Here is a 27,965-nt window from a genome sequence, read left to right on the forward strand (position 1 = left end):
AGTCTGTTAGAACCGCTGCTCGGGTCCTCGGGTCCTGGGTTCGGGTTCCGGGTGGGTTTAATAGTCCAGCAGGTAGAGCTGAGGTACCGGACCGCGGTCCCGCTGTCTCTCCGCTCTCCTCCCGCTCCCCCCGGCCGGTAGCTCCTCCGGTAGCTCCTCCGGTAGCTCCTCCGGTGTTTGGAACCAGGTGGCGGCAGTAAGATGGCGTCGGAGACTGCGCAGTCCCGGAGCGGACCCGGATCGGACCGGACCGGACCGGAGCGGAGCGGAGCGGAGGTGACGTCTCGTCTCCAGCAGGACACCGCATGCTCAGCCAGAACACCTCTCCGGTGCTGAGCGGCTCTAAACGACGGAAAACAGACGGTACCGGAGGATTCACGTCACACCGTCGACATATGTGATGTGTTCCACCGAGCAGAAGGTAAACACGGTGCCGTTACCGGAGCACATGGTCGGTGAGGCTCCACCGAACCACCGACAGCTCCGACAGCTCCGGTGTTCACACTGGAAGCCATTACTCCATCAGACTCCTCCATGACTCCATCACTACCAGCTCAGCACCAGGCCTGCTGCTAGCTGGTAGCTAGCAGCTACCTGGAGGAACACGAACCTCATCATGATGCTGGTTAGCAGTTATCAGTTATCAGTTATCAGTTATCAGTTAACTGTTAACTGTTAACTGTTAACAGGAGGTTTATCTTAACTAGATGTTGGTGACGTTTACAAGCCGCTGATAAATAGCAGCACACAGATCAGTTAAAGCATGTTAGTGAAGGATAACAGGACTAAACTCAACCCACTGCTAGCTGATGTTGGTTCTGGGACTGATGCTAACAGTTATTGAACTGATGCTAACAGTTATTGAACTGATGCTAACAGTTATTGGACTGATGCTAACAGTTATTGGACTGATGCTAACAGTTATTGGACTGATGCTAACAGTTATTGAACTGATGCTAACAGTTATTGGACTGATGCTAACAGTTATTGGACTGATGCTAACAGTTATTGGACTGATGCTAACAGTTATTGAACTGATGCTAACAGTTATTGGACTGATGCTAACAGTTATTGGACTGATGCTAACAGTTATTGGACTGATGCTAACAGTTATTGGACTGATGCTAACAGTTATTGAACTGATGCTAACAGTTATGGGACTGATGCTAACAGTTATTGGACTGATGCTAACAGTTATGGGACTGATGCTAACAGTTATAGGACTGATGCTAACAGTTATTGAACTGATGCTAACAGTTATAGGACTGATGCTAACAGTTATTGGACTGATGCTAACAGACGCCGGGATGGTTTGGTGTGTTGTGGTAATAACCGGTTGTCACCTTTGGGAATTGACTCACTGCTACTTGATATTAGTCTTTAAAGTTTGACGGTTACTAAAACCATAACTCTGTAATGACCAGAAGCTACCAGAACCTTTTTAACGTGGAGACCGTTGAACCGCGGCAATACGCTATCACTGGGTAGCTAGCAACGGCAGCTTGAAGCTAGCACTTTGTTTTCTCCCAAGAAACTAATGGAATTTACTACAGTGATTACTGGTTCCTCCAGATGTGGCTGTGTTTACTGGTTCCTCCAGATGTGGTGTTTACTGGTTCCTCCAGATGTGGCTGTGTTTACTGGTTCCTCCAGATGTGGCGGTGTTTACTGGTTCCTCCAGATGTGGCGGTGTTTACTGATTACTCCAGATGTGGCGGTGTTTACTGGTTCCTCCAGATGTGGCGGTGTTTACTGGTTCCTCCAGATGTGGTTGTATTTACTGGTTCCTCCAGATGTGGTGGTGTTTACTGGTTCCATCAGATGTGGTGGTGTTTACTGGTTCCTCCAGATGTGGTGGTGTTTACTGGTTCCTTCAGATGTGGTGGTGTTTACTGGTTCCATCAGATGTGGCTGTGTTTACTGGTTCCTCCAGATGTGGCTGTGTTTACTGGTTCCTCCAGATGTGGCGGTGTTTACTGGTTCCTCCAGATGTCGTGGTGTTTATTGGTTCCATCAGATGTGGTGGTGTTTACTTGTTCCTCCAGATGTGGTGGTGTTTACTGGTTCCTCCAGATGTGGTGGTGTTTACTGGTTCCTCCAGATGTGGCGGTGTTTACTGGTTCCTCCAGATGTGGCGGTGTTTACTGGTTCCTCCAGATGTGGTTGTGTTTACTGGTTCCTCCAGATGTGGTGGTGTTTACTGGTTCCTCCAGATGTGGTGGTGTTTACTGGTTCCATCAGATGTGGCTGTGTTTACTGGTTCCTCCAGATGTGGCTGTGTTTACTGGTTCCTCCAGATGTGGCGGTGTTTACTGGTTCCTCCAGATGTGGTGGTGTTTACTGGTTCCTCCAGATGTGGTGGTGTTTACTGGTTCCTCCAGATGTGGTGGTGTTTACTGTACTTTACCCTCATGTCGTATTCACGACCTCGTAAGTTGTTAAGTTTCTGAAAGTTCCGAGTTCACGAGTTGTGACGTGTTTGTTGACGTTGTCAGAAATGGTGGAGGCCTTGGAAGTTAATTATTCAGGGCATATTAAGTTCATATATTTTAGTCGTATATTGTTTTTCTTGGTAGTTTTATTTTGGTCTCATAAAAATGTCTTATTCAGTGTTTGGCTGTACTGAACTCCACCCTCTAGTGTCACTTCTAGTTGAAAAAAAATCAAAATGGCGACGGCCACAATGCCGAACTCGAAGCTTCAAAACTGTAGCAAAGAGTGTAGAAGCAAAGAGACAAAACTCTGGTGTTTTGTTTTTTTGACAACAGCGGCTGCCGCCATTTTGGACTGAAAACACTTATTATATAATATTTATTGTTCAACATGGGACACTTTTGTACGTGTCTTTGTAGGAGGACGTTTTACTGCTGTCTGGTAGTCGCTTTCATTCCAAAATGGCGGAAGCGTAGCTCTATTGCTGTGTTTACAATTGGCTTTCACGTCTTAGCAAAATACGTTCTTTGGTTACGGCTCTAAATTGTTGTATGGCGACTATGGCGTGGGGGAAAGCTCACTCTGGTATGCCATAACGTTATCCTGCTCCCCGCGGTCACAACGACAATCGTACGGGAAAGCTAACGTTAGCAAATGCTTGTTTAAATTTCAATCGGACATATCTGCAATATTGTATTGATTTTTGTAAGGGATAACGTACAGCGAGCTGGTCAGTGTTGTGAAATAAACCCCGACAGGGCGATGTGGCAAGCAAAGCCCTGAAGGGGTTTATTTCACAACAATAACCTGCTAGCTGTTACACGGCTACTTACTGAAGACATCAATAATTAGACATAAAAATGGTCCTCCAGAGTCCAACAGCAACGGTCTGCTATACATAGCAACGGTCTGCTATGCATAGCAACGGTCTGCTATACATAGCAACAGTCTGCTATACTTGGCAGCGGTCTGCTATACGTAGAAACGGTCTGCTATACATAGCGACGGTCTGCTATACGTAGCAACGGTCTGCTATACTTGGCAGCGGTCTGCTATACGTAGAAACGGTCTGCTATACATAGCGACGGTCTGCTATACGTAGCAACGGTCAGCTATACGTAGCAACGGTCTGCTATACGTAGCAACGGTCTGCTATACTTGGCAACGGTCTGCTATACATAGCAACGGTCTGTTATACATAGCAACGGTCTGTTATACATAGCAAGGGTCTGCTATACATAGCAACGGTCTGCTATACATAGCAACGGTCTGTTATACATAGCAACGGTCTGTTATACATGGCAACGGTCTGCTATACATAGCAAGGGTCTGCTATACATAGCAACGGTCTGTTATACATAGCAACGGTCTGTTATACATGGCAACGTTCTGTTATAAAGAAATAACAAACCGTAGAAAGCCATGATTGACCAATCAGAATGGAGGATTCAACACAGCCGTGTAATAGAACCTATAATATGTCTATGGTCTCCTGTAGCTCTGTGTTGAAAACCTTTGAGGTTCTCCTTATCAAAACATTACCAGATGCTAATTTCCTCCAGGCAGAATCCCAGCAGAATGAGCTCTGTGAATATCAGCGTGACGTTGTGGCCTTGCCTCACGTTTTCCTGATTAATGAAGTTCATCGTGTTTGTTTTTCAGGATGCTGTGTTGAACCATCGTACAGATGTATAAAAAGCGGGATTTTGCGTCCCTTTAGATGTCTGGGACCTGTTCATGGCTTCTAAGAGGAAGCAGAAAGGAATGGTGTTCCAACAGGAAGGGGCAACAACCCCTGCAGCGGCGCCCGCCGCCGACCACCCACCTGCTCGCTTCGTTGTTCCCAAACCAGGGAAGGCAAGCGAAGGCGGGATGGAACAAAGCACCCGAGTGACCAATGAGGAGGCAGATATGATGGGTAAACCCAACATGTACCCGTCTAAAGAACCCATCAGGACGGCTGATGGACTTCCTGCTGTGAAACGTCCCGCCAGTTCAAACCCTCCGTCAGACACCCTGTCACCTGACAGCGTCTGCAGAGGGGTCAAAGTGACGCTGGACAACAACGGTATGTGGAACGAGTTCTTCAGGTGCAAGACGGAGATGATTCTGACTAAACAAGGCAGCAGGATGTTCCCCTACTGCCGCTTCCGCATTTCCGGCCTCCAGCCGTCCAGGAAGTACTCTTTGTTCATGGACGTTCAGCCTTTAGACAGTAGCCGGTACAAGTGGACCGGCAAGAGCTGGCAAGTTGCTGGAAAGGCAGAGTCTCATGTTAAGAGTCAGCCGTTCGCTCATCCAGAGTCCCCGTCGACGGGTCAACACTGGATGCAGAGTCCGGTGTCCTTTTACAAACTGAAGCTGACAAACAGCATCTCAGAACAAGAGGGGAACACGGTGCTGCATCCGATGCACCGCTACCTGCCGCGACTGCACCTGGTCCAGACGGACAAAGCTGCTAAAGACGTAAAGTTAACTGGTCCCAGTGTTGTCACGTTTACTTTCCACCAGACGGAGTTCATGGCCGTCACTGCTTACCAGAACTCACGGCTGTCTCAGCTGAAAGTCGACTACAACCCATTCGCTAAAGGACTGAAGGAGGAGGGCGCTACTTCCTGTGGCCTAAAGCTGAAACTGAACTCTGGCAAAGACTCGCACAGAGCCAGAGGCTCGACTACCAACGAGCAACATCCTGTGAAGAAGAGCTTGAAGTCTTTGCTTGCAAACCATAAACCTAGAAGCTCAAAAGCAGCGGACGCAAAGCCTTCGGGGTCAGGTGACCTCCAGAAAAACTCCACTACAAAGGAAGACCAGTCAGCGGGCAGCGTCTCCGGGGAAGGTTCCTGGTAAGACTTCCACCTTAACAATGAAGATGGCATGCTCTTCAAAGTCTTTATACCAAATGTCAAGTTAGCAAGAGAGAGAGTACAAGAATGAAGACCAACTTTTAAATATTTCAGAGTACTTTCCTGTGTACCTCATAACCTGCTGGTACTCTGTATGGCTACATAGATCTCAGACCTTTTACTCAGTTAACGCCCCGTGTTCTTCAAACGTGGGTTTGGATTCATGTCCCAGAAGTTATCCACAAGATGCAACTATGCAGTTTGCTTCTCTTTGCTTCTGTTTCCTGAGGCAATAGACCCTTTCAGTGATGACGTCATGATGAGGTCACGGTGTTAGCTGGAGGCTAACCAAAGGAAAGACTAGAGGCTAACTAACGCTAGCAGTGGGCTAACATTAGCTGGAGGCTAACTAACGCTAGCAGTGGGCTAAAGCTCCACATCTAAATGTCCTCTTCTGTGTTGTTGGCTGAATCCAGATATCACAGACATTAGAGATGACTAACTGTGATTGGAGGCTCTAGAGCTACAATATCAGAGAAGCGTTTCAGAGACGCAGAGAAAGGGTTGCTAATAGTTTAGCCTTCTGCTAACGGCTGCTGTTAGCAGAAGGCTAAACTATTAGCATCCTTTCTCTCCGTCTCTGAAACGCTTCTCTGATATTGTACGACTCTCTTTCTGACTGACTTTACTGAAGGATAGTTAACTATAGGCATCCAGAGATTTATACGCCCTCCGTTTATCTTTACAGCGCTGCCGTTGGCCACCGGCCCGCTGGTCGGACGGCTGGCTACTTAGCTAGCTTAGCATGCTAATTCCACCATGCTGTCATGAAACACAGAAAAGTGAAGTTGTTCCTCATCTGGTGATAGCACGGTGCTTTCCTACGCTGAGACCAGAGTGTGAGGATGAAGCATTAAGTTGTTACTCATTTAGCGACTAGCTAGTTAGCTAGCTACCTTTCTAATTCCACCATGCTACAGAAAATGAGTCCAACAGAGGACAGAGGACAGCGCCGGGTCACGGTCCCTCCGCCTCACTGACTAACTAACTGACCGCCTAACAAGCTAACTAGCTAACTAGCCAGTTCTGGAGACAGACAGTCTAGCTAGCTAGCTAGCGTTCTCCAGCCGTCTCCTCCTCCTGCAGTAGTCTCCAGCGGCGTAGCGGTCTAATCTGGTCCCGTTGGTTCATTTTAACTTTGTCAACTACCTCTGGTGATCCTGGAGAGAGAGTGACGGCACATGTTGAGAGAAACTAGGATTTTATTCAGACATTGTTAAAAAAACTAGACAACAATACTTTCTAGCCAGCGTTAGCTAACATGTTCAGAGAATTATTCTGCCTCCACTTAACGCTCAGCCCACTAAACACGTTACCATGGTTACTGACAGGAAAGGGGGCTATAAAAGCTAGGGTGATTGGTTGTCTCGGGGTCTCTGACACCTCAGAGGACATTTGCATAAAGTTGAACCTTTCTCGACTTCTCCACGTCGGAGGGTTTTAAGTTGCGGGGGGCAGGTCCGTGATGTTTATGGAGCCTCCGTTAGCAGTTCGCAGCCTGCTGCTCCTCCAGTGTTAAAGTCTTTATGTGTGAACGGGGGGGTAGTACTTAAGTTGCGACACCGAACAGATGCATGAAGCTTGGATGTGATTGGCTAATGTGGGTAAAGTGACTTTTTAACCTCTTGTGTTGATGCTCAGTAACAGTGATGACACTGATGTGATGTTTCATTGTCTGACTTCCTTCAGCAGCAGCTCCCGTCCGGCTCAGAAGTTATTTTCTGAGCTTATTCGGGAGGCTCACGTTTCGCTGCACCGATGCAACCTGGAGCAGCTGGGCATCAGCAACAGCACCTCCCACTGCGCTGAGCGAACCAACACTAAAACCATCGCGCCGAAAAGCAACGTGCAAGATGTTCCCGAAAGGGACAGAGTATCTGTCCGAACACGTAGCGAGACATCACCTGCAGAGAAAGAGGAAACTGTTGTTACAAAGAGGAAAGTTAAGGAGGATAAAGACATTTTGAATTCACTGAACTGTAAAGATAGTGTTAGGACGGATAGTTCTGCTCCAGCAGGGTCCCAGAACCCCTCTGTTGACTCAGCCCACCAACATAAGCCTGAAGCTCCATCAGGGGTGACAGTAAAGCAGCCTAAACGGCCTCTGCCTCTGCCGGCCCTCGCTCTGTTTTTGAAGCAGCATTTGACGAAATCTAAAGTGGCCAAGAACAAGCTGGACTCTCCTCCTTCTGACTTCCTGTCTGATCCACAGAGTTCTGCATGTCCGCCTTCTGATCACGCCACCCAAGCAACTGGTCCCTTGAAGGACCTCACTGGTGATATCACAGAATCCAGCACCCAGGCCTCCAGACTTACTGGGGCACATCTTCATCCAGATAACAGACAAGCAGTTGAAACCCCCCATAAGCCTTCCAGTCCATCGTGTCCAGATGCCGTTGCCACTATAGACCCAACAGGACTAAGAACTGATGATGTCTTAGCTTCCGTTTCTGTTGCTGAAAGCACAGGCAGAGAGCCGGCGGTACCAGATGGTACACCAGTGTTACCCAACTCAGATCGGCCCTTTTATACCCTTGGGACTTCTATATCTGCCATTTCCTCAACTCTTGCTGCGTCTCCCATTCTGTCACCACCTCTTGACACAGTGTTACCTGCCCCGACCTCGCCACAAACGCTAACCGTCACCGAGTCTTCCGGGCTACCCTCAGACTCGCCAACGATGAAGTCTGATTCGTTGCTACCTGACCCTGAGTGTTCGTCATTTAGCTTTGAGCCGCTGTCACCAGCGAGCTCTCCAGAGCCTTTACCCTCCCTGCCCATGTCGTTGGCTTTAGACCTTGACTCCTCGACCTCTGAATCGCCTCATAAAGCAGTATCTCCTCAAGAGTTCCAGCACAGTGAGAACTCTGCCACATCTGTGTTCAAATGGCATACAGTGTTACCTCCTCCTGAGCCCTACATAGACACCTCGTTCACAACATTTCAGCCCACACCACAGGCTCTTCCTTTAGAGTCTGTTACGTCACCTTTGTTGCCTTCCCAGACTCCCTCCCCCCCTCAACCACAGACTCTTGACACCATCATATCCATACCTCCTCCTGATCAAGACCATGAACCGCCGCTGCCCTTCCCTGCAGAACTGTCCCCCCTCGCGCTTCAGATGCCGCTGTCTCCAACCTTTTCCTCGTTAGACGGAGACGGGTTGTCACCCACGCCTTCAATCGCCGATCTCGTGCATTTCTTCTCCACCAATGATGACCTCGGGATGGGGGTGGAGTTTTCAACCACAGAGCCGGTGGCTGTTCCCTGCCCACCTCCAAGTACAGTAGACGCAAATACGCACGAGCCTCCTCAGCCGGCGCAACCAATTCCAGCCAAGAAACCCTGCAAGCACAAGAAGAAGTCCCGGAAGCGAAATCTGCCGGTTATGGACGAGAAGATGGACGCCTCCACCTACAGTAGGATGCAGCCGAACCTGGAGGAAGTGGAGGAGCAGTTATTTATCTCATTCACATCAAAGGTAAAAACCTGTTTTCATGTAATGAGGGACTCTATGGAAGAATCAGAAATGTCTTGTTAACAGTGACACCTGTGGCCGTTAGGTCAACGACAGCCGGCATCCTGTTCCTCGCACTACGTAGACGCGAGCAGCGGTCAAAACAGAGTTTTTCATTCTGGCTATTCATTTCCTGTTGTGAGGTGTAATGAACATCGGAGCCTCTAGGTGACACTAGCAGAACTTTAAACTAGGGATGCACCAATACTGATACCAGTATCGGGTATCGGGTCCGATAGCAGTGAGCCCTTTGTCCGCAGTGCAGCGAAGTCCTGGCGGGGAGCGCTGTAAAGCTGCGGCTTTGAGCCACCTTCACCCTGAGCCTTTCCTAGCCGACCTAGAGCCGGTCGCGGCGAGCCGCCTCGTATGCGGGACTCCCCAGCCTGCCGTGTTTTGCTCACACCCTCCAGCTGGCTGTTAACGAGGGTCTTGTGGCACAGAGAAGTACTCGTATTGGTACTTGGTATCGGCGAGTACCCAAATGTAAGTACTTGTACTCGGTCTGAAAAAAAGTGGTATTGGTGCATCCCTAGTTTAGACTAATAGTCTTGTTGAGTCTAACTCAAGATACTTCTACAGAAAATTAAAACCGAACTCGTATTTCAGGAGGCCCTCCGGCTTCACGTTGTGGACTCTGATGGAACGGTCTCACAGCCTCAGACGACACCTGAAGATCACCTGCAAAGTGCTGACGCACCTGAGAACGGTAACAGCACTTAAATTATCATGTTCTTACAGTCCTACGATGTTTACCAGTTCTGGGTTTAATGGTCCTGACACACCAAGCCGTCAGTCGGCATAATTTTTTCGGTGTCCCGCACCGTTGACTCTAGTCTGACTGTGTTGGAGTTTTTTCGAGCGATTCAGCATGTTGACATTGATTTCCCGTTTTTGAATGACGAATACAAACTACCGACTATCGACTGTAGTCTTTGCGTTGTGTTCGAGTGCAACTTTTTGGTCAAGACATAGGTGAGGCGACTCAACAGGCGGCCTGCTAGGTCTCTGTCGGGTTGGTGTGTCTGGGCCTTAAAATCAACATGTTAAATAGTAGAATGAGAAGATCGATCTCAGTTTAAGTCTTTGTGTCCAGTACAGAGATCGGACCAGGACGTGTTTAGCCTAGCTTAGCTTAACAAGAATTAGTAGCTAACAGTACATAGAGGCTAACTCAAACCTTACAGGACTAAAAGCTAACTCTAGTTGAGCACAGAAGCTGACCCTAAACCATAGACAAAAGAAAAATCTAATTCAAAGCTAACAAGAAGTAGTAGCGAACAGAATCTACAAGCTAACTCTAAGCTAACAGGACCTACAAGCTAACTCAAAGCTAACAGAATCTAGAAGCTAACTCTACGCTAACAGAAACAAAAAGCTAATTTAAAGCTTACAAGAATTAGAAGCTAACAGGACCTAGAGGCTAACTCAAAGCTAACAGGACCTAGAGGCTAACTCAAAGCTAACAGGACCAAGAGGCTAACTCTAATGAGAAGTGGATATTCTGACGCTGATGTTATTCTCCAGTGGAGGCGAGGGAGGGCGTGGAGGAGACGATCGCTGCCTTTGAGAAGATTCTTCTGAGAGACTTGAAGCTGATGAGACATGGACAGGTGATCCATCCTGTGCTGCAGGAAGGTATGTAGTGGGGGGGGGGCTTTGAGTAAAATAGTTTGGGAACCACTGCTCTAGCTATCATGTTTTTTTATTTTAGATGGATGTAAACAGGATCATGCAAACAACGATGTCCCACGGCCACTTTTAAAGGGTTAATAAAAAGATGGAGTTCAAACTGACGACTGATTTCTGTCTTGTTTTTCTCTGTGAACTCAGTCGGTCTGAAGATGAACCTGCTGGATCCGACTCTGGTTATAGACCTGCAGTACCTGGGAGTCCGGTTGCCCATCCCTCCTCCTGGAGTCTCTCTGGAGCCGCTGCCCCAGGAGCTGCCTCCGCCTCCGCCTCCAGGTACCTGCCTGATAGACACCGACCCAGAGGAGGACCGGCCTCTGATAGATGTTTATAGAATGACTTTATAGACTCGTTTTCTGTTAGTCAGTAACCATGGTAACGTGTTTAGTGGGGGAGCGTTAAGTTGAGGCAGAATAATTCTCTGAACATGTTAGCTAACGCTGGTTAGCTAACGCTGGCTAGAAAGTATTGTTGTCTAGTTTTTTGAACAATGGCTGAATAAAATCCTAGTTTCTATTAGTCATCTCGAATGTCTGTGATATCTGGATTCTGGCACCAACAACACAGCAAGAGGACATTTAGATGTGTAGCTTTAGCCCACTGATAGCGTTAATTAGCCTCCAGTCTTTCCTTTAGTTAGCCTCCAGCTAACATCGTGACCTCATCATGACCTCATCACTAAAAGTGCTGATGAATCCACTTTAAAGTCCAGCTGTACTAGTACCCTAGTAGTATTGACAGTGTAGAAGTGTTCCTGAGGTACTTCCTGTTCTTGTCTTCAGGTGTTTCTGCAGCGTTTGTTTCCAGAACAGGAAAGACGACCGATGTGACTCAGATTAAAGGTTGGAGAGAGAAATACACTCCAGAGGCTCCGTCCACGCCGACAGCAGCCAAACCTGAAGGTAACTCCAGCTTAGAAACCGTCTTTAGTCTCTACCTGGATCTGAAGCCAGTCCCACTGAACCCGTGTTCTCCTCCTGCAGCCAGACCCAGTTCAGATCCACCCAAGAGGAACCTGTCGGCGTTCTGCAGCGACATGCTGGACGAGTATCTGGAGAACGAAGGGAAGCTGATCGTCGAGCGAGCCGCCAGCTTCTCTCAGCCCGTGGTGGAGCCGCTGGTCTACGAGCTGCCCACCAGGAGCACCAGCTACGTCCGGACCCTGGACAGCGTCCTGAAGAAGCAGACCTCCGGCTCCCCCACCTCAGACCTCATATCTGGATTCATCCCCCCCTCCAAGAGACCCAAACTCTCCCTCAGAGAGACCAAACCGTCCAGGAGGCAGAGAGGTCCAAAACCCAGTAAACCCAGATCAGAACCAGCTCCAGGTCCAGCACCTGCACTCACTCTGAGTCCAGCTGAATCTAACCTGGTCCCTAAACATCCTGCAGTCCAGATCCCGGCTGGCCCCCCCTCATCAGAACCCGCCGCTGAACCTCATAAATCACGGAAACACCACCTGAAAGTCCGGTTCGACCACACAGAGATGTCCACTCTGTCTCCTCAAGGCAGGAAGAGGAAGAAGCTCAAACCCAAGACCTGGTCCCAGACCCTCAGCCCCCCCAAACCCCCGGCCTCCCCGCCCGGCGTCTCAGAGGACATGGCGCCACTGGAGTCGGACTCTGAGCTGGGGACCGCCGCCGATCAGAGCGGTGAAACCTGCCACAAGGACAGCGGGCCCGTGATGACCCGGGGTCTGCTGAGACAGAAGGACCTGGAGGACGGGGTGGTGTGGGAGGGACGACCACGGACCAGCATCACCGAGGAGAGGGCCGCCATTGCTCTGACATCACTCTTCACACTGAAGGTCAGAGACGGAGACCGCAGACAGTCTGTACCGTCACAAATAGAAACAATAGAAACCCCATTTACTGTTAGCTTCCAGCTAGCTATTAGTTCCTGTTAGCTTCCAGTTAGCTATTAGTTCCTGTTAGCTTCCAGTTAGCTATTAGTTCCTGTTAGCTTCCAGTTAGCTATTAGTTCCTGTTAGCTTCCAGTCAGCTATTAGTTCCTGTTAGCTTCCAGTTTGCTATTAGTTCCTGTTAGCTATTAGTTCCTGTTAGCTTCCAGTTAGCTATTAGTTCCAGTTAGCTATTAGTTCCTGTTAGCTTCGAATTAGTTTCTAGTTCCTGATAGCTTCTAGGTGCTGTTAGCTAAAACAATCCTGTATTATTCTAGATTGGACCAGCAGCAGTGTATAATAATAAACGATGGTTCCTGTGGTTCCTCTTCAGGGTTTCGTCATCGAGAACCCGACCGCCCCCATCCAGCTGGTCCGGAGACGGGCCCCTCCCTGCCTGAATGAGTTCTGCCGGCTGGGCTGCGTCTGCTCCAGTCTGGCCCACTGCTCCAGGATCAGCCACTGTGGCCGGCCTCTCTGCATGCTGGGCTGCAGCTGCCTCAAACAGAAGGTGGTCCTCCTCAAGAACCTGGACGGGTCCGACTCCAGCCCCTCCCAGCCCGGTCACAGCAGGAGGAGGAGGAGGAAGAGGAGGATGAAGATGGCCTACGGTGAGTCTGAGAGATCATTTCACTACAGATCCATTCAGCAGCTGTGTCTGCAGCCAGTCAGTGGCCGCTGAGGCTCATGGGTACTGTAGTGTTTTAGTAGTGTGTCAAAATGAAAATAATATTTCTTGGCTCTTAGCAGTAACTTCCTGAAGTTAACAACTATGTCGGCACTAGGGCTAACTCAAATTAGTTTGAACGCCACTAATTTCTTTAACACATTAACGCAACTTGTGATTTTTAGGTTGTAGCGACTCATCGGAACCAACCGTGTCATACTGCATACTTTCAAACAGGTCCTTTGACCTCTGACCTCCAGATATGTGAATGTGTGAGGGGTTTTGTCTGAAAAAAATGTCCGAAAAATGTAAAAAAAAATATCAGAAAAAAAGTTTAAAAAAAAAAAAAGTCGGAAAATTGTCCAAAAAATGTCAGAAAAAAAGTTTAGAAAAAGAAGAAGAAAAAATCCGTCCAAAGATTTGTCTGAAAATTGTCCAAAAAAAGTTTAAAAAATGTCAAAAAATTGTCAAAGAAATCTCAGAAAAAAGCCTGAAAATTGTCCACAAATGTCCGTAAAAATGTCTGAAAATTGTCCAAAAGAAATCTGTAAAATGTTCAAAAGAAAGGCAGAAGAAGAGTCCGATCCTGGTGTCACAGTAAACTCTAGAACCTGATGAATCCATCGGTACCAACCAGGTCAGACTAGCTGGTCATGAAGGAGGTTAAATAACGCTCCCTTGACCTCTGACCTCCAGATCAGTGAATGTAAATGGGTTCTATGGGTACCCACGAGTCTCCCCTTTACAGACATGCCCACTTTATGATAATCACATGCAGTTTGGGGCAAGTCATAGTCAAGTCAGCACACTGACACACTGACAGCTGTTGTTGCCTGTTGGGCTGCAGTTTGCCATGTTCTGATTGGAGCACATTGTTTGATGCTAAATGCAGTACCTGTGAGGGTTTCTGATCAATATCTGTCATTGATTTGTGTTCATTGAATTACAATCATAAATATATATATACATACATTCTAACTTCCTGTTGTGTTGAACTCGTAGTCCTGAAGGAGGCGGACAGCGTTTCCCAGCCTGCCGAGCGGGTCCGGACTCTGTGGAAGAGGGGCGGCAGAGACTCGGATCCAGACCCGATCCACGTCCCTGAACCGTTACACCGGGCCCGGCCCACTGTGAGAAATGTAAGAACTGAGAGCTGCAACCAACAATCATTATTATTATTATTATTATTATCAGTTAATCTGACTCATAAAACCCAGAGATGTTCAGCTCAGAGAGAAAATCTCAGCGGTGGAAGAAGTACTCCCATCTTTTACTTCAGTAAAAGTACTAATACCACATACTAATACTAATACCACAGTGGAGCAATACTCTGTTACAAGTAGAAGTCTAACCTCAGTAAACCATCGGTCAGTAAACGTATGATGAGATGAGGTTTGGTGAGGTGAGGTGAGGTGAGGTGTGTTGTGATGGGATGGGATGTGATGTGATGGGATGTGATTGGATGGGATGGGATGGGATGTGATTGGTTGAGGTGTGATGTGTTGTGACGTGATGTGATGTGATTTCAGGAGAGAGGGGAGGACGGCAGCAGCAGCAGCAGCTGTGCCAGAGTCCGAGTTTTCATCGGGAGGAGGAAGAGGAGCAGGAAGAGGATGAGGAAGGATCTGCCGGAGAGCTCTGATAACCCAACGGTAGGGGTCAAGGACAACTTGCCGAGTACCTATCGATGTAGTTGGATCGTAGGAATATAAATCGATGTAGTAGATGAATCGTTCCTCCTCTAATGAAACAGTTTTTATACGCTGCTGTTACCCGACGGGTGAATGAAGACATTTAGAAGTAAATGTGAACTGACTGACTGATCATTGTCCTCCAGGAGACGCCGAAAGACGTGAAGACGAAAGAAGGGAAGAGTAAAGACGTGAAGACGAAAGAAGGGAAGAGTAAAGACGTGAAGACGAAAGAAGTGAAGAGTAAAGAAGTGAAGACTAGAGCAGTTCGGCAGAGACCTTTGAAGCCGGGGGACGTGACCCTGAAGGACTGTAAAGTCAAACCAGGTAGTTTAACCACCTCGGTCCTCCTTCATGCCTCCTGCAGCGATCCTGGTTTAACTCCCCTCGTCTGTCTTCATGAGACACGTTTCTGATTGTGTGTTTTCTCTCTTCAGCAGGTGATCCGGTTCAACCGCCGCCCCCCCCCCGACTGTCCGCCGAGTCCCGCGGCGGAGCCGAAGCCGTCGAAGCGTCTGGTCATCGTGGCGGAGTGCAAGTGGGCGAGCGACGGCGACCGTAACCGCGTGTTGAAGACGCTGTGCGCGGCGATGGCTCAGGACCGGCTGGACGAACCCTTCTGGATCAAAGACTACCTCATCAGCCCGATGAACCACACCGTGGAGGTCAACGGAGACGACCGCTGCATCCACTACAAGATGCACATCTCCAGACCCAAACTGGAGCGGGAAAAACCAGCGAGACCAGCGAGACCAGTCAGAGCTCAGAAACAGAGAAAGCAGAGGGCGACTAAACGACAGCAGGTAAACCTTTCTTTATTATTATCATTATTATTATTATTAATATCATTATCATTATTATCATTATCATTATTATTATTATTATTAATATCATTATTATTATCATTATTATTATTATTATTATTGTTATTATTATTATTATTAATATCATTATTATTATTATTATTAATATCATTATTATTATCATTATCATTATTATTATTATTATTATTATTAATATCATTATTATTATCATTATCATTATTATTATTATTATTATTATTATTATTAATATCATTATTATTATCATTATCATTATTATCATTATTATTATTATTATCATTATTATCATTATCATTATTATTATTATTATTATTAATATCATTATTATCATTATCATTATTATCATTATTATCATTATTATCATTATCATTATTATTATCATTATTATCATTATTATTAGTAGTATCATTATCATTATTATCATTATTATTATCATTATCATTATTATTATTATCATTATTATTATTATTATTATCATTATTATCATTATTATTAGTATCATTATTAATATTATTATCATTATCATTATTATTATCATTATTATCCTTATTAGTATTATCATTATCATTATTATTATTATTATTATTATCATTGTCATTGTCATTGTCATTATTATTATCATTATTATCCTTATTAGTATTATCATTATCATTATTATTATTATTATTATTATTATTATCATTATCATTATCATTATTATTATCATTATTATCCTTATTAGTATTATCATTATTATCATTATTATTATTATTATTATTATTATTATTATTATTATTATTATTATCACACCAAACACAACGTTTCATCAGCCATGGAAGAAATAACCCCCCCCCGTGTCTCTGAACAGAAACACCTAAAACAGGAAGTCACGGAGGCGGAGCCTCCTGAAGATTGGCAGCGGGAGGTGGCGGAGGACGAGGCGGAGCCTCTTGAAGATTGGCAGCGAGAGGTGGAGGAAGGTGACCTCGAGGAGGAGGCGGGGTCAGCAGATGACCAGGTGCATGATGGGAGAGAGAGCAGTAGACAGGAAGTGATATCAAAGAAGAAGAAGATGGTCAGTATGGCGCTGCCATTCCTGACGGGAGTCTCCCCCGCCGGCTTCCTGTCAGCCAATAGGAAGCAGCCGGGAGGAACGGACCACCTGGTCCAGGTGAGATCACCGTACCTGGTTTACTGCACAGCTCATTAATATTCATGACATCAGATAATCTGAAGTTATGGTTCAACTGTTTCTGGAGCTTTCAGCTTCATCTCAGGGTCTTCATTCCCCTCTCCCCCAACCCCTGATCTCCATGACAACGGAGCTAATAAGTTGTTGCCATGTTATTAAAGGATGAACTGTTAGTAGTTCCTGTACTGACTGATGGTGTGTGGTGTTGCTGTGGTGTTGCTGTGGTGTCACTGTGATGTTACCCTGGTGTCACTGTGGTGTTACCGTGATGTCACTGTGGTGTCATTTTGGTGTTACCGTGATGTCACTGTGGTGTTACCGTGATGTCACTGTGGTGTTACCCTGGTGTCACTGTGGTGTTACCGTGGTGTCACTGTGGTGTTACCGTGATGTTACCGTGGTGTTACCCTGGTGTCACTGTGGTGTTACCCTGGTGTCACTGTGGTGTTACCGTGATGTTACCCTGGTGTCACTGTGGTGTTACCCTGGTGTCACTGTGGTGTTACAGTGATGTCACTGGTGTTACCGTGGTATCACTGTGGTGTCACTGTGGTGTTACCCTGGTGTCACTGTGGTGTTACCCTGGTGTCACTGTGGTGTTACCGTGGTGTCACTGTGGTGTTACCGTGATGTTACTGTGATGTTACTGTGGTGTTACCCTGGTGTCACTGTGGTGTTATCGTGGTGTTACTGTGGTGTTACCGTGATGTTACTGTGGTCCTACTGTGGTGTTACCCTGGTGTCACTGTGGTGTTACAGTGGTGTCACCCTGGTGTCACTGTGGTGTTACAGTGGTGTCACTGTGGTGTTACCATGGTGTCACTGTGGTGTCACTGTGGTGTTACCGTGTTGTCACTGTGGTGTCACCGTGGTGTTACTGTGGTGTCACTGTGGTGTCACCGTGGTGTTACTGTGGTGTTACCATGATGTCACTGTGGTATTCCCCTAGTGTCACTATGATGTTACTGTGGTGTTACCGTGGTGTTACCGGGGGGTTACCGTGGTGTCACTGTGGTGTCACCGTGGTGTCACCGTGGTGTTACCGGGGGTGTCACCGGGGTGTTACCGGGGTGTCACCGTGGTGTTACCGTGGTGTTACTGGGGTGTTATTGTGGTGTTACAGGGGTGTTACTGTGGTGTTACCGTGGAGTTACCTTGGTGTTACTGTGGTGTTACCCTGGTGTCACTGTGGTGTTACAGTGATGTCACTGGTGTTACCGTGGTATCACTGTGGTGTCACTGTGGTGTTACCCTGGTGTCACTGTGGTGTTACCGTGGTGTCACTGTGGTGTTACCGTGATGTTACTGTGGTGTTACCCTGGTGTCACTGTGGTGTTACAGTGATGTCACTGGTGTTACCGTGGTGTCACTGTGGTGTTACCGTGATGTTACTGTGATGTTACTGTGGTGTTACCCTGGTGTCACTGTGGTGTTACCGTGATGTTACTGTGGTCCTACTGTGGTGTTACCCTGGTGTCACTGTGGTGTTACAGTGGTGTCACTGTGGTGTTACCGTGGTGTCACTGTGGTGTCACTGTGGTGTTACCGTGTTGTCACTGTGGTGTCACCGTGGTGTTACTGTGGTGTTACCATGATGTCACTGTGGTATTCCCCTAGTGTCACTATGATGTTACTGTGGTGTTACCGTGGTGTTACCGGGGGGTTACCATGGTGTCACTGTGGTGTCACTGTGGTGTCACCGTGGTGTTACCGGGGGTGTTACCGGGGTGTTACCGTGGTGTTACCGTGGTGTCACCGTGGTGCTACCGTGGTGTTACCGTGGTGTTACTGGGGTGTTATTGTGGTGTTACAGGGGTGTTACTGTGGTGTTACTGTGGTGTTACCGTGGAGTTACCTTGGTGTTACTGTGTGTCCAGGTGAACGGGAAGCTGTATCCTCTGGCTAAGATCCAGCTGGGGAAGATGGGGGCGCTCCATCCAGCCAACCGGCTGGCGGCGTATCTCACCGGCCGGGTGGGGTCCAACAGGAAGTCATCGCCCTCTAAACCTCCTCTGAACCACAGTTCAGGACCGGCCCCCCCGACCGTCTCCTCTGCTTCCTCTGTGGTTCCCACCCCCCCACCAGTCCCAGTGCTCACCCTCCCAGCCCCCCCCACAGGTAAACACACTCACCGCTGCTACGTATAACAGACCGATGCTACGTATAACAGACCGATGCTACGTATAACGGACCGGTGCTACGTATAACAGACCGGTGCTACGTATAACGGACCGTTGCTACGTATAACGGACCGGTGCTGCGTATAACGGACCGTTGCTGCGTATAACGGACCGTTGCTGCGTATAACGGACCGGTGCTACGTATAACGGACCGGTGCTACGTATAACGGACCGTTGCTGCGTATAACGGACCGTTGCTGCGTATAACGGACCGGTGCTACGTATAACGGACCGTTGCTGCGTATAACGGACCGTTGCTGCGTATAACGAACCGTTGCTACGTATAACGGACCGTTGCTACGTATAACGGACCGTTGCTACGTATAACCGACCGGTGCTACGTATAGCAGACCGTTGCTACGTATAACGGACCGTTGCTACGTATAATAGACCGTTTCTACGTATAACAGACCGTTTCTACGTATAACGGACCGTTGCTATGGACACAGTTCTGACCTGTCTGATCTGTAACGTCTCAAACGGACCGTCTGTGTGTCGCAGCGCTTCAGCATGCAGCAGCGAAGGTCGACCAATCAGCCGCCTCCTCCTCTGAGCAGCCTGCAGGTGACTCACCTGAAGGGGCGGGGACTCGGGTCGTCACGGTGAGGGTGTACCCAGGTCTGAAGGGAGGGGGTAGCCAGGTCAGAGCACTACCTGCAGCTCCCGCTAGCTCCGCCCCCACTTCAGGTAATATTAGGACAAAATCATCATCACACATATTATTATTATTATTATTATTATTATTATTATTATTATTAATAATATGAATCACAGTTGTTGACCTGTTTGATGGTGATTATGTTTTAAAATAAATGCAGATATATACTTTAATAAATAATAAAAGTGGTGGCCCGTTGGGCGCAGCGTAGCAAAGACGGTGAAATGTTAACCTCCACTGACCCCCGTGTGACACGGCGTCCACTGACCCCTGTGTGACACGGCGTCCACTGACCCCTGTGTGACAAGGTGCCGTGATGACAGACCACTGACCCCTGTGTGATATGGCGCCGTGATGCCAGACTTCCTGCTTTCTACACAGCTGGCGGATAAAAGACAGATTTTAGAGAAGCGTCTGTCCTGCAGCGGTTTGATTGACAATGTGGGACATCGTCTCAACATGTGGGACGTGGGATAAAAATGCCGTGCAGTCCCTGGTGGGACACCTGGTCACCCTGTCGGGTGGTGACCCTCAGGTTGAGAACCTTGAGCCAGTAATGTATGTCGGGTGTGTTTCAGCCTCTCAGGTGAGCAGCTCCGGGGCTCCGCCTGTGAACCTGGATCCTAAAGGCTCTCAGCTGCTGATGCTCCAGGTCCCGGCTCCTCCAGGGAGGCCTCCTGTACCGGCCCCCGCCACCCCCGCCCCCGGTCAGAGGATGGTCCTGAAGCCGGTCCAGACGGTGTCAGGCGTCCAGTACTACCGCAGACCAGACGGGAAACTGGTCCAACTGGTTCCCATCAGCCAGCTGAGATCAGCCAACCCCAACCTGTCTGTCCAGAGAGGTGAGTCTACGCACCTGAGGGGGGGGGGGGGGGGGTTGTGTTCGACCAATCAGCAACGTTCAGCTGTTTAATGTTTAACTGTCTCCTGTCCCCCCCCCCCCAGTCTTCCCTGCTGCATCCAATCAGACTCCAGTTAGTAACCAAACACCTCCGACCACGGTGACCTCCGTCCTCCCTCCCTCCTGGTCCTCGTCCTCCTCCTCGTCCTCCTCCTCGTCCTCCTCCTCCGTCCTCCCTCCCTCCTCGTCGTCCTCCTCTCTGTCCGGCCTCCAGTCCTTCTCCGTGACTCCCCTCACCTCCCCGCTCCGCCTCACCTCTGGCTTCCTGGCTCAGAAGGGGATGTGCACCTTTAAAATCATCCCCCCCAGCTCCAACAGGGAACCAATCATCGTCACCTGTCCTAAAGTTCCCTCCAAGGTGGCGGCGACTCCGGGCTCCTTCACCATCCTCCAACCTCACCCCACCGCCACCGCCACCGCCACCCCGGTCAGCCTCATCTCACTCAAACCCACCGCGGGTCGGGGGGCCGAGCTGGGGGTCAAAACGGTGGCGGTGTCTGCGGTCCCGGGGGCTCCCGGTGGGGTGTTGGTCCATCAGAAACCTGCCATCCAGACCGCTGCGGGGACCAGACCCCCACTCCTTCCTCCTGCACCGTCAGGGTCAGAGGTCACACCTGTCCCCCCACCGCCACCGGAGCCGGCCTGCGACTTGGTGGACCTGGACATCATCTGCGTGGACGACGAGACGGGGCTCGCCACCTTAAGGACAGTGGGCGGGGCGAAGCGGTCGCTGGACGTGGAGGAGCCGGAGGGGTCGGACAGCGAGACGGATCACTCGTCAGACTTCGGCGACGAGTCGGGCAGCGAAGGAGAGAAAGGCCTGGCGAATAACAACAACTACGTAAGTTAAGTTAACGTGTGGTCGTCTTCGTCGGGCCGGTTTGTATCCCGCAGAGCGGCGTGATGCTGACACGTGTTTCTGTTGGTCTGCAGCGTCACAACATGTTGGAGAAGCAGCGCCGGGTGAAGCAGCATCATCTGTTTGAAGGTCTGAGGAGAGAACTGAGACTGGATGAAGACAAGACGTCCAAGATCTCCACTCTGAATACGGTCCGACTCTTTTAGATTCACATACACCTCTCCTTTAGTCCTTCCTCTCCTCCCTTCTTTCATCCATTGCTCTAGTTCTTACTCCAGACTATGGAGTCACATGTTATATAGTTACCAGCTGGTTAGTTAGTTAGTTGTGTTTTGATTACAGGCGGTTGAGGTGATCCAGAAGCTGAGGACGACTGAGACACATCTAGAGAAGAAGAAGAGGAGGCTGACGAAGAGGAGGGACGACTACCTCGCCATCATCGCTCCACCGAGCGGTATGAATACTGAACTCTGCTAAACTTAAAGTTAGCTCAAAGTAGTGGATGAACAGTTGAACTAGTTAGACTGGCGGTCTGCAGCGATGTCGGCCACTCACCCGACCCGTCTTGAAACAAGTGTAAATGTTATCAGACAGACGTTCTAGACTGTGTTGGGACTAATGTTTGGATCAATAAGGGTATTGATAAAGAACCTGGGCCGATGAGCAGAATAGATAACGGTGAAATGTTCCATCTCTAGAGATCACACAGGTGAGCAGCCAGAGATCACCTGAGCCGTCGGAGGGAGGAGGGACAGGAAGTCAACACACAGATGTGATGGAGGTGGTCGATCTGTTGGACGAGACGGACGACCTGACGGAAGACTCGTCTGACGAGGAGAGACCCGTTACCAAGACGACCAACGTCATCTCCTTCACCAACGTACAAAGTGTTAATTTAACGTTTCATAACAGAGTTGAGTTGATAAAACAGATGTTTGATGTGTGAACATGTGTTATTATCTGTGTGTCTGTGTCAGGCGAAGGACGAGGTTCAAAGCGTTGCCGTGGAGACGTCGGAGGACAGCGGTCGGCTGAACGCGGCTCAGAGGAAGCTGGCGAGGATCATGAGGAACGTGGACTCAAAGTAAGAACTGATCCAGGTTTCTCTTTATCCGGTTTCCAGCTGCTGCCACTTCTATTATCAATAAACATTTTGAAGACTTGTAATTAAACGACAGTAGAGAGACATACATTCAAATATACCATGTCATTATTTACATCTGAAGCTTCTATTGAGCTTTTCAAATGAAGCTTTGAATGTCTGTCGTCGTATTTAATGATAAACAGTTGAGATAGTTAGCTAACAGCTTAAAGTAATGGATACTCAGAGTAAATGAGATGAGATGAACCGACTTGTTGTCTCTGATCATTTCCTGTCATCAGGAGCAGTTTGAGTGTGGAGAAGCTGGTCGGCGTTCAGAGCGTCTCCTCTGCCTTCAGAGCTCTCAGTTCAGTCATGAACTCCAGAAGCTCCTCACAGAGACGTCTGCTGAAGCAGGTACAACAGAGAAACTGTAACATGATTACAGTCCTCCTCTTGTTGTGAAGTCAGTGAAACATTGTGCATGGTGTGTGTTTCAGGCTCAGCAGGAGATCCAGACTCTGAAGAGAGAGACGGCCACACTGAGGAGTCAGAAGATCTGCCTGAACCAGCAGAGAGACGCCTTCATCAGAGAGATCTGCCTGAGATCAGGTGAGGATATCTATAATAGAATAACAGTAATATTACAACATGTTGCCCGTGTACAGAGCGTCTCCGACCTGCAGGCGGAGCTGTAACCAGCGTGTTTGTGTTCGTGGCTGCAGGTCAGAGTCAGCAGAAGATCCAGAGGAAGTTGCAGCATCTGTCGTCCAAACAGAAGAAGATGGAGGAGGGACACCAAACAGCCAATCAGCTACCAGCATGGGACGGGTCCTCTGATCTGAGCGACTCGACGGATGACGACGTCGTGATCACATCGTCCGGCCTGCGACGGCAGACTCCACGAGCTCCTCCCATTCCTGCTGCGCCCACCGCCACACCTGTCCAAACATCTGTCCAGCAGCCTCAGAGGGTCCTGCAGGTGTCCAAGCCTGTCCTGGCCCCTCCCGGTGTGTCCCACAATGCACCAGTGGTGGTGAGGGACAGGCCGAGGACGGTCCCAAACATCCTGTCTCGCAGCAAGAATCCATCTGCGTCGCCGTCCTTCCAGGCTCTGGTACCGCTGGTCGGCGCCGCGTTGCCGGGACAACCAGTCCTGACCGTGAGCCCGTTGATGGCGGGACCGACGGCGCTGCAGACGTCTCTGACGCCAGGTAGCGACCGCTCACTGTCACTCTGTTCTCTGCCTCAACATTCTTTTATTTTGAAGTAAGACGTGTCCTCTTCCTGTCTGTAGGCATGGCCTCGGTCACCCTCAACATCCCCCGTCTGACCAATCAGCAGCTCCATCTCACCTCGCTGCCCCGCCCCCCAACCGGTAAGATCTACAGCAGCTCCGCCCCCCTCAACGTCACTAACCTCACAGGTAACCCAACTAACCAACTAACTAACCTCACAGGTAACTCAGCTAATGTAATGGAAAATTACATTGTATGTACTGATGTCTCTTTATGCAACAGTGGAAAGTTACTGTCTGGGTGCTCTTCGTCTCATGTAGTGGGAAAGTACTGAGTGTTGACTTTTACTGGGACACTGTTTGGGTAAAACAACTCTTTATCTGTGCAAAACAACTCCTTTTCTCACACTCCCTGTTGTAGATTTCTATATAGTCACATTGTAATAATCTCCGGGAGCGCACTCTTCTGCAGACTTTGTGTGACTCTGTATAACCAGTGCCTCTTCTTGCAAGAATAAAATACAACAAAGACATTTCATCTGTTTGGGATCTTGATTTCAACGTTCATTAGGACTCATCTCGGAATACTGAAAGAATTTCCATTACACTAACCAACTAACTAACCTCACAGGTAACCCAACTAACCAACTAATTAACCTCACAGGTAACCCAACTAACAAACTAACTAACTAACCTCACAGGTAACCCAACTAACCAACTAACTAACCTCACAGGTAACTCAGCTAACCAACTAACTAACCTCACAGGTAACCCAACTAACTAACTAACTAGCCTCACAGGTAACCCAACTAACTAACTAACTAACTAGCCTCACAGGTAACCCAACTAACTAACTAACTAGCCTCACAGGTAACCCAACTAACTAACTAACTAACTAACCTCACAGGTAACCCAACTAACCAACTAACTAACCTCACAGGTAACTCAGCTAACCAACTAACTAACCTCACAGGTAACCCAACTAACTAACTAACTAGCCTCACAGGTAACCCAACTAACTAACTAACTAGCCTCACAGGTAACCCAACTAACTAACTAACTAGCCTCACAGGTAACCCAACTAACTAACTAGCCTCACAGGTAACCCAACTAACTAACTAACTAGCCTCACAGGTAACCCAACTAACCAACTAACTAGCCTCACAGGTAACCCAACTAACTAACTAACTAGCCTCACAGGTAACCCAACTAACTAACTAACTAGCCTCACAGGTAACCCAACTAACTAACTAACTAATCTCACAGGTAACCCAACTAACTAACTAACTAGCCTCACAGGTAACCCAACTAACTAACTAACTAGCCTCACAGGTAACCCAACTAACTTACTAACTAACCTCACAGGTAACCCAACTAACCAACTAACTAGCCTCACAGGTAACCCAACTAACTAACTAACTAGCCTCACAGGTAACCCAACTAACTAACTAACTAACCTCACAGGTAACCCAACTAACCAACTAACTAGCCTCACAGGTAACCCAACTAACTAACTAACTAGCCTCACAGGTAACCCAACTAACTAACTAACTAGCCTCACAGGTAACCCAACTAACCAACTAACTAGCCTCACAGGTAACCCAACTAACTAACTAACTAGCCTCACAGGTAACCCAACTAACCAACTAACTAGCCTCACAGGTAACCCAACTAACTAACTAACTAGCCTCACTGACTGACTTATTGTATAAGTTCATATTAATAACTCATGAACTAGTTGAATGTTATTTAGTTTTCTGATCTTGTTGTTTTTATTGTTTACAGCCGCAGACGTCAACAATCTGCTGCAGCTGGTTCACCCGGCAACTAACCAACAACAACAACAACAAATACCACAACAAATACCACAACAAATACCACAACAAATACTACAACAAATACTACAACAAACACTACAACCACCACCAGCAGCTCCGCAGCAGCAACAGCATCAGCAACAGCATCAGCAACAGCAGCAACAGCATCAGCAACAGCATCAGCAACAGCAGCAACAGCAGCTCCCAGCAGCTCAGCCGCTGCTGGCCTCTGCTGGCTCTGACCTCTCCTCAGACCAGGACAAAGACCAGGACAAAGACCAGGACAAAGACCAGGACAAAGAGGACCATCCAGAGTCCACCCCACCGTCGTCCTCTCCGTGCCCAGGACCGAGTGCTGATGGTCGGGCTGAAGTCCCGGTTGGGGGGCCTCCGGGGACGGAGCACCCGCAGGAGAGCGGAGACGACGAAAGTTTGACCTCCCTTCTCAACGAGATCGTCTTCCTCAATCAGCGGACCGTCACCTCCGCGACGACGGCAGCCGGGGTCCCGTCACCGGGGAAACCGCCCAGCTCTGAGGACGCGGCGGCGGTGGGCGGAGCCACGGAGCAGGGACACGCCCAAAGCCCCTGGCTCCTGGAGCTGGACTCGGACTCTGATGACCAAACGGAGACACCGCCACCGAGCCGGTCGCAGCCTGGGTCTGCTAACGTCCTGGCTCCGCCCCCTCTGCTGCAGATGAAGGTGGGCGGGGCCAAGGCGGTGGACCCCGCCAGCAGCGATGGAGCAGCAGGAGGGGAAGAAGAAGAAGAAGGAGGAGGAGGAGGAGGAGGAGGAGGCGGAGGCGGCGGGAGGAGGAGAGAGGGCGGCGTGGCCTGGAGGCCGATGCCGAGGCTCGTTCCTCTGGGGCTGAGAGGAAACCCCCCCAGCTGACCTCACACAAGCCCGGTCATCATGATGATGTCACAGCAGAGCTAACACCTCATTGGTCGTCTGCAGGCTGTCCTCTGATTGTCTGATGAAAACAGAAACAGTCAATCAGAAGCCCGGCTGTTACTTCAGAGCGTTTGATTGGTCGTTTACAGACGATCAGAGATTATGTTTTATTTATTTCTGTCTTCAGATCAGATCTTGTCCTCCCAGCGGCAACGGGCAACTTATAGAGCAACAGTTGCTCTTTAGTCTCAGAGGGAGGTTGTTGTTTACTTCAGTCGCCGCGGCAACGAGAACCAGACGTCCTGAGTGGTGATTTTAAACCTTTTCTCTTCTGATATCAAAGCAGAGTCTCTGAACATGATATATTATATTAATAATAATATTACTACTAATATAATATGATCAGAGTCTCTGAACATGATATATTAATAATAATATTACTGCCTTTAAAGTGCAGCTAGTTGTTGTTTACTTTAGTTTACACTGAGCATCAGGAGCACTGAGAAAGAAATCACAATGTTACACCTAAATAATTCATATTTTCACAATGGACACGTTACTACAAAATATTATGAGTGTGGACGGTCTTTCATTTTAAGGATTCATATCAAAATGATTTCAGATGAAATATTCTGTTGGACAAAGAAAAGTTGTATTAAAGCGTCTGAACGCTGGAGCTGCTGTATGAATATTAAACGTGTGTATTTCTTAGGAAAGTTCTCCGTATTTAAAGCATAAGAACACTGAGGAACACTGATGAGGAACCCTGAGGAGGAACCCTGAGGAGGAACACTGAGGAGGAACCCTGAGGAGGAACCCTGAGGAGGAACCCTGAGGAACACTGATGAGGAACCCTCAGGAGGAACCCTGAGGAACACTGAGGAGGAACCCTGAGGAGGAACCAGGACTCACGGGGTCAATTAAAGGGCCAGTGTGGTGTTTTTAAAGCGTCAGCGTGCTCCATGATGTCACAGGAAGCTGCTTCTCTCCGTGTTGACGTCCGTACAGACGACGGTTTGTTTTTTTCCTAAATTTGTATTTTTGTACTCGTTAAAGGACCTCTGATGTACATATATAGGACGCCTCGCATCACATTACAACACTATAATATACTGTAAATAAAGTTTAAATATCTCCATCTGATTTTCTTTTTGTTTAATTTACGTACCACTGAATTTATAGTAATTCAATATTTTACTTGCATCTGTGTGTATGCAGAAGTTATTTTCATGTTTTACAATTTCAAAACTTTATTGTATTTTTTAATGTTCACAGATTCAGGTAGAAAAATTGGTCCAATATAGAAATTGGTTAAAAAAAATGGGTCCAATACAAAAATTGATCCAATACAAAAATTGGTCCAACACAAAAATGTATCCAATATAAAAATTGGTCCAACACAAAAATTGGTCCAACACAAAAATTGGTCCAACACAAAAATGTATCCAATATAAAAATTGGTCCAACACAAAAATGATCCAATATAAAAATTGGTCCAACACAAAAAATGATCCAATATAAA

General features: G+C 48.1%; 1 protein-coding gene across 1 annotated transcript; it reads left to right on the plus strand.

The window, feature by feature from the left end:
* mgaa (MAX dimerization protein MGA a) lies at positions 1–27,586 on the plus strand. The gene is made up of 29 exons (XM_037746513.1): positions 1–421; positions 4,096–5,279; positions 7,029–8,820; positions 9,463–9,562; positions 10,381–10,491; positions 10,687–10,821; positions 11,328–11,447; positions 11,529–12,352; positions 12,780–13,056; positions 14,115–14,251; positions 14,642–14,764; positions 14,950–15,130; positions 15,241–15,277; positions 15,312–15,606; positions 16,493–16,795; positions 18,694–18,934; positions 19,498–19,683; positions 20,233–20,496; positions 20,600–21,396; positions 21,489–21,605; positions 21,757–21,868; positions 22,113–22,294; positions 22,392–22,498; positions 22,798–22,912; positions 22,996–23,107; positions 23,221–23,709; positions 23,793–23,921; positions 25,518–25,671; positions 25,717–27,586. The coding sequence occupies exons 2-29, from the start codon at positions 4,171–4,173 to the stop codon at positions 26,438–26,440; spliced, it is 9,273 nt and encodes a 3,090-aa protein (XP_037602441.1). The 5' UTR covers positions 1–421; positions 4,096–4,170; the 3' UTR covers positions 26,441–27,586.
* Positions 27,587–27,965: the final 379 nt, after the last annotated feature.

Source organism: Sebastes umbrosus, chromosome 16, assembly GCF_015220745.1.
Source record: "Sebastes umbrosus isolate fSebUmb1 chromosome 16, fSebUmb1.pri, whole genome shotgun sequence".
NCBI lineage: Eukaryota > Metazoa > Chordata > Actinopteri > Perciformes > Sebastidae > Sebastes > Sebastes umbrosus.